We start from the raw sequence: 10,639 nt of genomic DNA, 5'->3' as shown, positions 1-10,639 counted from the left end.
CGTGGTTTACCGCCGGAGGCAACAATAATCTCCCGACATAGATCGGATGTAGCGGCGTGGATCCAAAATTAAGTCCAATTGCGGTTCTATCACGGCCAGATGTTTAGATTTTTGTCTTGCACGAGCGTATGCTCTTCGCAACGCGAAGGAGCTTATCCATACCGATGTACCCGGATTGGAGTATTGACGTACAACTATTGCTCCCCGCACGCGTGCAGAAAACGTGGAACGGATCACTTGAACGAATAGGTATAAGAGGCAAGACGAGAAGCTTTGGTGTTGACTAGAAAGCGCGTTGTGGTTCGGCTGCGAGGCGGGTTCGGTGGGAGCTAGGTAGAGGATGGATAAGGTGGGAGTAAACGCGTTTTCGAAGCGGGGCGCATGCGCATCAAACAGTTGTGCGGAGATGCAGATGTAGGGCTAGAAGGAAGTGGGCGATAAGGTGGTGGTTGTTGATGGAGATGAGGAGGAGGAGGATAATGTTGTTGTTGTGGTTGTGGCTGTGAGTTGAGGGAGGAGAAAGAAGAGAAAAGAAAAAAGCGCCTATTAGGAAGGAAGCTGAGGGCGCCGGTGGAGGCCAAGAAGGAAAGTACAGACCCTCCCGGGCGGCAGGGCGCACGTTCATTGGGCCAGACGAGGAGAAGAAGGACTGCGGGCGACGGGCGTGGATGAGCGCACTAAAACGCGCCGGGGAACCGGTCCCGCGCCTTTTTCTCTGTTTGGCCACACCCACCTGCTTTCCCCCATTATTTGTTTTGTCGTCTTTTGTACGCATTCTAGTCCATGTTTGCCCATGTATTTACCCTCTTTTCGATCGTCAAGAGTTGGAGAATCGGGTATGCTGATACATTTGAGGATCCGCGCTGAGAAGCCGCCGCTGTATTAGGAATCCCGATTAGCCCTCCCGTGTTGGGGCTCAGGAGAGTCGACGACAGTTCCACTGTCCACATGGATCTGCTACAAGCGAAATGATCAAACGCTTTCTACGCACATCTTGCATCTCTTGCATAGTTTCTTCTCAATCGAGTCTAGAGTATACCTGATCATCTCTTGCACTTTTCATTTCCCCTTTGGGCGTTGAATGCATTTATTTCCTATTTGAGTAAGTACCTTGCCAGGGACAGTCAGAACTTGATATATCCTTCGATAGTCGCTCGCTCATCAGATGAGCATTGGAAGGGCAAGTAAATACTATCAGCTCAAAAATTTCTGGAATCCTCAAGTTTAGTGAGTGATCGCGTGTCGTCAGAGAGGGTTGCAAGCTCTCATCATTGTCAGGATTAGCTGTGTTTGTAACCTGCCGTCCGACGAAGTCGACGAAGTCGACGAACGAAGAAGCACTCGCATATTCTGCATATTGGCATGCTCTTCTTCACCACCAACTAATTATATCTATGGCGTCCCTCGATCACTTATCTTGTCAATTAACAATACAATCGTCATCTGGACTTCTCCGCCCAAGATTCGACGAAACCCTAACTGAACACCGACAACTTGTCAACAGTCGGACATGAACCCAGATACGGTAGCAGTCCATTGATAAGAGGAAGTGGTTGGTAACAATCTACATGCATTGTTCTGTACTCCAGCGACCTCAAATCATCAATCTGACGCGGCAGCAAGAGACGTGTTGAGGTAGGTGTTGTGGTCTTTGAAAATTGAGTGAACAACTGAACATTGGACTATTGGTCTAGTCCTTTTATGGATTAGAGGTGGGGCTTGGTGGATCAGGTAATTATCACATTGGCGGAACGCTCTACATAGTTATCCACTTCAGGAGTAAGCAAGTAAGTTGAAGTATCCTTAATGACTACACATTATTGATATTCACTCTCATTTAATAGTTCAACTATGGGTATCACTCTATACGCCTAGCTAGTAAAATATACTACCATAAATCCGAGCCAGCTCCCCACAATACCCACCGCTGAATACGCGCTCATAAACATGAGCGGCACAAACTCGTATCGGTTCAGACCAAATACAATCTGATGAATGAATGAGCAATACAGTATCAATGGGATACTGATAGTAATATACAGGAATGAAAATCGGTCAAAGAGAAACACTCGCGGTCGCTCCGGAACGGGTGCCACTCGATCAAATACAAACAGGAATAGTATGAGCCAGAAGATCGTATAGGCTGTTTTGAGTGGAAATTCGGTTGCTGTGAAGAGAAGAGGGAATAAAGACACGTGTCCGGCAACTGCCAATGGCCGGAAGGCACCGAGGTATCGACGATCCTTGAGTGCGATCAGACTGAAGGGAATGATAATGAGGAGGACGGCCTTTTCGTGCACGTGCCAGCCAAACAAAAAGGAGGCATATCCACACAGAGTAACCGCTCCTACAAAAGTATCCCAAGTAGGACGCAACCAGAGTTTGACGAGGCAAAGCTAAATCAATCAGTTCAAGAACATAACCATATCTCGACACCTCGCAAACATACCAGCTGGAATATAAAGGTAAGAGCAAAGGTTTGTTCCTTTGTAACTTCTGGCAACACCGTGAATGACGTATCTCCTACCAAGCCACGAGTCACGCTACGTACGGCTTCGTAATCGACGGGCAACCCCAGTCGTGGAGCAACTGCACATCGTTAGTCACATAAGATCATTGATTGAGAGAGGCGGTTTGTACCTGGAATCAAAACACGGTCTGCAAAAGCATACAGCGCCCATATGTTGGGAGCCCAATAGGCATGTGTGAGACCACGAGAAAATGGGAAGAGTCGGTCTTTCAACTGGAACAGTTGATCCCAGTAGGCAAAAGGACCAAATGCGAGTCCGAAAACAGTTATAACGGCAATTCCCAACTTGATTGTATTTCCGAAACGGGGGCGCAGCACCGATTTCGGATCCAAACAATATACTCTCAGGAGGTAGACGAACCAGGCTAGCGAGAGGTAGAGGTAGATGTGCTTCAAACACAACAGTGCTGCAAACGCAATTGCACTGTAGAGCATAGTTGACTGCTTTCTCGCCCATACCATGGAGAGTATCAGAATTCCGTACAGGAAGCCATTGTATTGGAAGTGAATATGGTCGATAATAAGCAGGCCCGGAGAGAGGAGGATTGAGAGACTTGCGATGTGGGCAAGGTGTCTGCTGGAGCTGGGAACGGCCTTGACATATCTATTGTCATATACATTAGTTCATTATCTTTTCCTGTTCTAAAAGCAGCGAGATACCGACTGGTTCAGGGCAATTGCCAACACCAACTCGGTAACGATAACGGTTGCACGTTGAAAGTAGATAGTTTGCCAAGAGTCATAGTTGAGGTTATTCACGACCAGCATTGCGGGATCGGCATAATATGCGATTTGCGACAGAGCCCATTCGAACGCAGCGAAGAACGGAGGGTAATCGAGAGTCCATTCGGAAGTTTTCTAGTCATAGAACAGGTTAGAGGGGCTGTTCGCTGTCCTCGGCTGACATCGATCAAAGATCGTACCTCGTAGTACCATTCTTGCACAGGAAGAGAGTTAGTAATTGCGAGCCAGTTGCGGTGTACTTCGAAGTCGGTCGATTTGCTGATTGAAACGTCAGATTGAGCAAGGCGAAGGTAAGAGATCTATCGGGCATGGAGAAGTGCGTACTATGCAGGAAACAGAAGGACTTTAAAGGCCGCCGCCACCAGGGCGCATTGCGCCAACGAGGGATAAAATCCAGGCATTGGGTCAGTTGAGCATCGCGCGATGAGAAGACAAACACAAACCGACAAAGGCCTGAACAATTATTGTCACAACCGTGGGCGCTGTAGGACGACAGAAGCCGTCCAAAAGCTAGTTGGTAATGGGTGCACGTGATCAAAGCTCCCCTGGCAGCTTCCCGCAGTGCCAGAGGCCAAGCTGTCAAGATGCTGATTGGCCAGAGAGCCGTTACTTTCTGGATGTCAACATCCTTTGAACTTTGAAGCATCTTGTTCCTTCGACAAGCTCACTTCCCTTCCTATGGATATGTCGGACGTCGCAGTTCGTCATACTCTTGTTCCATTGAATATCGAAGTGGTTCATCGGTTTGACTCTTCCTCAGCTGTCGTCTCGATTTTCAGGGAGGTTCGCATCTGTGTTATTGTGCTTGTAGCTGGCTGGATCACCACTAGCATTGTCTCTTCGGTGACGAATCGCAAGAAGAAAGACTCCTCATAGACCAAATCATTGTGTTTCAATTCCTGGCCATTTTGTCTACTGCCCGGAGTTTAGTTTGTGCAATTGGACTTGATTACCCGACTCTGATAACGAGTCGCGTGAGACAATATCTGAAAGTTGTCAGGAAGGATGAAGTACTCAATTGCTCTTGCGTTCTTGACTACTGTCAGCGCACAGTCTATTCTTGATACACTGAGCTTTGGCCATGGCTCAAGGTAATTTATCTTTCAACAATTGCTACAATATACCTACTGATGTCTGTCAGGTTCTCCCCAAATGGAGATAGTCTTCCGGGTTGGAGAATCAAGGGTGAAGGCCACGAGCCTCAAATAGTACGTTGTCTATGTATAAGAACCTAGAATTACAAACTAACATGATTTAAGCTCTCGGACAAACTTATCCTAACACCTCCGTATCCAGGCCATACGAGAGGTTCCATATGGGCTGAAAATAGGTATAATTGATTTGCTCTTATGGCGTCCTGTGTCATCGCTAATATCATATAGTCTACCACTTTTAGAATGGACATCGGAGTTCCACTTCAGAGCCAGTGGTGAGGAAAGAGGGAGTGGCAACCTTCAATTATGGTATGTCAAGGACGGCGAGAGGAGCGTTGGTGCTTCGAGCATCTACACTGTGGGCCAATTCGATGGATTTGTCTTGACAATCGATACCCACGGAGGCAGGGTAGGAATTTACAACTGCTCTCAGTTCCAAATACGGCCTGGCTAACTCGCCTCAGGGTGGAAGCATTCGTGGTTTTCTGAATGATGGCACAATAGCCTACAACCAGCACAGCAACGTCGATAGCCTTGCCTTTGGCCACTGTGATTACGCTTATCGCAACCTTGGACGTCCATCCGTCATCAAGATTGAACAGTCCAGCTCGCTCTTTCAAGTGACAGTAGACGACAAGGTATGCTTTCAAACACCAAAAGTCATCCTACCGGCCGGTAACGTGTTCGGTGTGACTGCTGCTACACCCGACAATCCAGACTCCTTTGAGCTTTTCAAGTTTGTCGTTACACCAGGTGCTCAAGTTACTGCTCAATTCGCGGAACAAACCACACAGCAACAGCAACAGCAGGTGCCAATCGAGTCTCGCTCACAAAGCAACAATATCAACCTTGGCTCACTGGACAATATAAACGGCCGTATCCAGAAAATCAGTCAAGAAGTCTCTCAAATCGCCCAGAACATAAATGAGCGCCACCAAGAGCTTCTCAACAAAATCTCGGCTGGTTCCGTTGCTTCGTCGTCAGACTCTTGGCCTCAGAACGAGGCTCGCTTGAACGCCATGGATGAGCGTCTCCGCCGCATCGAGGCGATGTTATCAGACTTGCAACGCGACAATGCCGGAAAGGACTACCGCAATGAATTTACTCGGCTCCACAAAGCCATTGAGAATTCCCACCATAGCCTAACTGAAGCTCTGCAGACTTCCATATTCAACAGTAAGTTCTTAGGTCCACCTCATACCCCTGGCTCGATGCAGCATACTGACAATTGATAGTGATCACTGCTACAACACCACGTATGGGCCTCTTCATCTTCGTCGTGATTGCGTTCCAACTCCTCCTAGCGGGTGTATATGTATACTATAAGCGTCGACGCAATGGAATGCCAAAGAAGTTCTTGTAAATGGAGCTATATATACTGATATATTATGGAAAGAATGTGGCAACGATATAGTGGATTTGGATTTTTCGTTGATTTTGATGTTTACGTGACTAGGTAGTTTAGCATATCTTTGTATAACAATAGTATGGATTTCGGTTTTATGCAACTCATCAAAATAATGATCGAACGATAGCCTTCTCATTTCCAATCCTCGACTAACATACAATATTCGGGATGTTGTTGATGTTGATGATAATGATGATGATGAGGCATGCAAGGTAGTTAAAAACTGTCTACCAAAAAAGCATATACGCGCGCAAAAAATGACTAAGAGTACTGACGGTAACACAAAGGAAGGGAAGAAAGGACAACCAAAACAAACGGCCTATATGTCAATGATGCCTGGAATGAATAGAAACGAATAGAGGGAGAAAAAACGAGATCAAGCTGGAATACCGACGCCTTTTTGAAGTTTTTTTGCAGAAACAAAACGATGACTTGGTGATATGTGTAAAAAGAAGATAAATGAGATACCGCATGGACTCCAGGGAGTTTGTGGTAGCCTAGAGACAGAATGGCTACGAAGGGAACGCTTCAGTGATGCAGTAATGACTGCCTATGGTACATGGATGTTGGTTGCGCCATGATGTTTGACGTCTTTTGATGAAATCCGGTTTGTTCATTTAGAGCTCTGTAGTGCTCCCATGCGGCGCTCAATCAAGTCTTTCAATGCCTGGAGAGAATCAAGTTCATTGGACGCTTTCGGCGCCCCATCTTCCGAAGATGCAAGTAATGCATCCACGAGGTAGCCAACTCTTTCGGACGGCATAGCTTGGGCATCCCGATTTTCCGTGGCAAAAGCTACCAGGTTGGCAATTGCCTCTCGGTCTGCCGCTGAGCGTGAAGTCAAAATCGAGGCTTGTGCTTCGGCAATAGGTGAAGGTTCCGGTGCGGCCGTTTTCTCATAAAAGGCTGTTGCCTTCTCAACTAGTTGATCCAGTTTCTGACAGGCATAATCCCTGTATTGAGCTGCGGCTGAAGCACGAATCTCGGCTTCAAGGTTTTCCCGTTTGACGCGTTCGAGGAAATTGAGCTTCAAACCAGTTTCAGAAACTCTGTAGACGATTCCTTGTGTTTCCGTCTCCTGTAAATCCTCAACTTCGGAATCATCGGGTAAGACGTCGACATCAATAACACGGGGGTTTCGGGGGCGGCGGATGCGGGACGTGCCAGCGTATGCGCCGTTGTTAGTATGAACAAGGAAGAGCTCGTGTTCAATATGATTAGGACACATCCAGTTATGGTAGGTCTTTTCGCTGGATTGTTGCTGTTTGGGCGGGGCCGGCAACGGCGGGTCGGTACAGTCAATGTGCCACCAGCATGGACAATAGTCACACTGAATTAATGGGCGTACGCCGTTCGAGGTCAAGCCGCAAGCAATACAGACAATCAATTTACCCTTTGCATCGAATTGTCGGGTAAGATACTCTTGCTCTGACCTACCTTCCCGTTTACCTCTACCATGAGTTCCAGCTCGAAGGTTGGCCACGACCTGCTGGTAAACGCCCCCCTTTCCGGTTGCCACGCCTTGGTAATACTCTCGTATGTCGACTGGAAGCTGGAAATCATGTTCCCCGCCCCTAAGATTCTTGACGAGGGAGCCAAAAGAGTTCCGCATTTCACACGATGGGCAGAACCACTCTCCTTCCGGAGGATGAGCAGGATCTAGAGGAGGATCCAGGCACGAAAAGTGATATGAGTTGACACATCCGTCACAGCAAAGTAGTGAACCACTGCGTTGGCATTGCCGACAGAAGTCATTGTTGTCTGGACCTTCGTCCGCAGCATGAGACAATGATCCATTTGCTGATTTTGATGTTTTATTCCTGGTCCTAGGAGCAGTAGCGCTCATTGGACTCTCCCTGCTTAATGAAGACCTAATTTGACTTGGTTTTGCCACAACGGGGAAAGTGTCGCGGCGAGTGCGTTTTGCAACCGTTGCTGCATCTTCTGCCTCCTCCACTCCGTCGTAAACTTCTCCTATCGATCTCTTCTGACCGGATACATCATCCACATTCGAAGCTGGAGTGGGAAGTACTTCCGAATAGCGAGCCCTTTTGCGTCCTCTAGTAACAGCTCCAGCTCCATTTTCTATCGTAGTTGAAGCCATGGCAGGTTTAGCGGTCGTAGCATCAGCCATGTTTACAGAAGACACAGAAGTAATGCTGTTGGTAGATAGTGAACGACTGATCGGTTCTGGCGCTGTAATTTCAAGTGGAGGTAGGGTGGACTGTATTTGTTTATAAGCGGAGCGCATAAAGGTTTTGAAGGCGGCCTTTTGTTCTGCGTCTGGGTTCTTTCGCATCACACTATCCAAGATAGAAAGTACAAAAGGATCTTTGGAGCCCTGATCCCACAATTGGCGAAGTCCTTGGGATACTGCACGGTCACCTTTTTCCTCCGCAACACGCAAAGCGGCTTGCACCACTGTTCGCAGCTTCTCTACGTCATGTTCAGATGATGTGAACATTGATAAAGACCCTGGGTTAGATATATTGGTAGCAACTTCGTTTACAGGCGTGCTGGTAGCTTGGCTAGCTGTCTTTTTGGACGCCTTCCTGTTGTTTTCTTTGACCTCCTTGACTGTCGACTTGGGCGGCTTTATTCCAGCTTTGCGCTTGTCGGTTGCGTTAGGTAGCTGTCCTAAGGGCTTCATGGTAGATAGCGCAGGATTGTTGCCAAACCACGCAGTGGACCAAGTATAATCTTTGTAACTGGGTTGAGCATCCCTTAAGGCAGGCTCGGTCCAGTCTGAGTCGGCAATTAACTGGTCGAAGCTTATTTTCCCATCCGCTCCGACCACCTGTGGTTGACGATTTGGTTGATCTCCATTCTCAGTAAGAGGACGCGAGAGGAGGTTTGTGGAAGCATCTTGTGGCTCTGTAGTGGCCTCACGAGAATCGTCTAGAGTTTCAACTCCGACGCGCGAGTTGCGGCCGGTACGGCGCTGTTTGCGCGGTCGATTCGAGTCTCCATAGAAGTAATCTGCTGGTGGTATAGTAGCTGTGGGCGTGGAAGGGCGAGAATTATTCGAGGGCGCTCGAGAACTCGAACGCAAATGAGGAGCCATGGTGGTGGCAGCAGTTTCGTCTTGATGCCAGCCGAGCGGCAAGAAAGTGGTCTAAAACAAGACCGCGGAGCGCCTCCACGAATTGTATGTCAGCACCATATAAAATAGTAAGAAATGTTCAAAAACAAAACTCACTGGTACGATGGACCACAAACTGGACGCAAAAGCACCAGGCTCTGCTGTAGGGTTGTGGTGTACCCGCGCGTAACCTCCGGGTTGAAGGAGAAAGAAGGACTGAGGAAGCTCGGGGAACTAAGGTTGGATCTTTTCTCGGGAACTCGCCAGAGAACCCTTTCCGGAAAAATGTAAGGAGAAAAACTGCCCCCAAAAGAGACCACTCTTTGCTAAAAAAGAGCAGAATCGGTCAAATAAAAGAAATATGGATAAATCCAGTCGTTATACAGGAAAATGATGAAAACAGGTTAGATATGAGGACTTTCCAACATATCAATAGGTCAAGGGGGGTTCAGGGGTTCTGCTGTGTCCTGTAGAATGTGAATCCAGAAGACAGAAATCGATAAAAAAAAAAAGAAGAGATTGCCAGGTATTCTCTCCTTATCTGACCCAGATTAATCAATAAACTGGTATTAGGTGTTGATTTCTGCTGTGGACTGCTCTTTGGAAGACCCTTGTAGACAGCCGTGAATCAGTCCGTCAGAAGACCAGGAATATATGACAGTCCAAAGTTGAATTAGCGCCTCAGATGAGCAAAGAAAATGTGTCTTTGCCTCAAAAGAGATTCGGCAGTCTCGCTTTGGATAGTAGAGAAGTCAGATGCTTGCAGCTTCTGACAAGAAAAAACACGAAGAACTGAGGAGATGCGGGGAAAGTAGTGGCAAGATGTAGAAGACCACCGTCGACAGGTACACGAGATGTTGTCAGTGGGCTCAAATACTCGGGGGAATATGACTCATATACACTGGGAAGAGTTGATATTTGATGAAAGTGGTGGTTTGTGGAGTGAAGGGGGGAGAGGGGAGGAAGAAAGAAGAAAGTCTGTCAGTGTAAGAAGCCAGCCGCAGGCGTTGGAGGAGATTGGGAAGAAAGATCCGGCGGTCTGAGAACACAACAATGGCTTTTTATGTATTAGGAGTGAATCAAACAAATTGGAAACTCTCGATCTTGATGAATGAAGAAGAGATTTGTTTGTTTGATGGGGGGATAATAGAGGTTGGGCGAGTAGCAGATACACCGTGAGAGTGCGAGAAGATGGCAAACGGCGAGAGGAGATGGAGATAGAAGGGTAAGACAAGAGATAAATGGAGAGAACAATGGTCTTGTCAGAGTGATAAATGCTTGGAAAGAGCATACAGAAATTTACAGGACTTTCTGAACATAAGAAGGTGCAGATAGAAAGACAACAGCGAGTCTGCAGGAGAGTAAGAAATCAAGGATGATGGGAGTCTTTAAGGGGGGTGCCAGAAACTAGATAGGTGTTGGAACGACACGCGGTGAAGGTGACAGCAGACAGAATAATGGATATATTCGCTTGATAAAGAAAGAACCGACCCAAGCCACCGAGTATTCGGTCTTTGGGGAAGAGCGTGAGTTGGAGAACTAGAGGGGGGAAGTTGTACACTGAGTTAAGGTCTGGTCGAGGATGTGAAAAACGAGCGGCGAAAATCGGCCGACATTCCCTGGCAGAGAGCCACGACAAACACACACTGTAGACTGCAACAACATTACTACATATTATTCACACAAAACAAATTAATCCATGGATTATTACAAGGCAGAAA

The 10,639-nt window shown here is 47.3% G+C and overlaps 3 protein-coding genes across 3 annotated transcripts; 1 reads left to right on the top strand and 2 right to left on the bottom strand.

Moving 5' to 3' along the window:
* Positions 1-1,871: 1,871 nt before the first annotated feature.
* On the bottom strand, positions 1,872-3,675 carry EYB26_002300 (uncharacterized protein; the record flags this gene model as incomplete). Its single annotated transcript, XM_054261605.1, has 6 exons — positions 1,872-2,396; positions 2,450-2,589; positions 2,641-3,134; positions 3,195-3,388; positions 3,454-3,532; positions 3,599-3,675. 6 exons carry the CDS (start codon positions 3,673-3,675, stop codon positions 1,872-1,874), a joined length of 1,509 nt encoding a protein of 502 aa, XP_054117580.1.
* Positions 3,676-4,279: 604 nt separating this feature from the next.
* On the top strand, positions 4,280-5,791 carry EYB26_002299 (uncharacterized protein; the record flags this gene model as incomplete). The annotated part of the gene is made up of 6 exons (XM_054261604.1): positions 4,280-4,365; positions 4,416-4,482; positions 4,534-4,604; positions 4,657-4,837; positions 4,893-5,604; positions 5,664-5,791. The coding sequence occupies 6 exons, from the start codon at positions 4,280-4,282 to the stop codon at positions 5,789-5,791; spliced, it is 1,245 nt and encodes a 414-aa protein (XP_054117579.1).
* A 658-nt stretch (positions 5,792-6,449) lies between these two features.
* On the bottom strand, positions 6,450-8,900 carry EYB26_002298 (uncharacterized protein; the record flags this gene model as incomplete). Its single annotated transcript, XM_054261603.1, has 1 exon — positions 6,450-8,900. One exon carries the CDS (start codon positions 8,898-8,900, stop codon positions 6,450-6,452), a length of 2,451 nt encoding a protein of 816 aa, XP_054117578.1.
* Between the last annotated feature and the right edge of the window lie 1,739 nt (positions 8,901-10,639).

The sequence above is a fragment of the Talaromyces marneffei genome, chromosome 1, assembly GCF_009556855.1.
Source record: "Talaromyces marneffei chromosome 1, complete sequence".
Classification (NCBI taxonomy): Eukaryota; Fungi; Ascomycota; class Eurotiomycetes; order Eurotiales; family Trichocomaceae; genus Talaromyces; species Talaromyces marneffei.
Note: the sequence above shows the minus strand (reverse complement) of the source record. Positions and strands in the feature narration are given on the sequence as shown.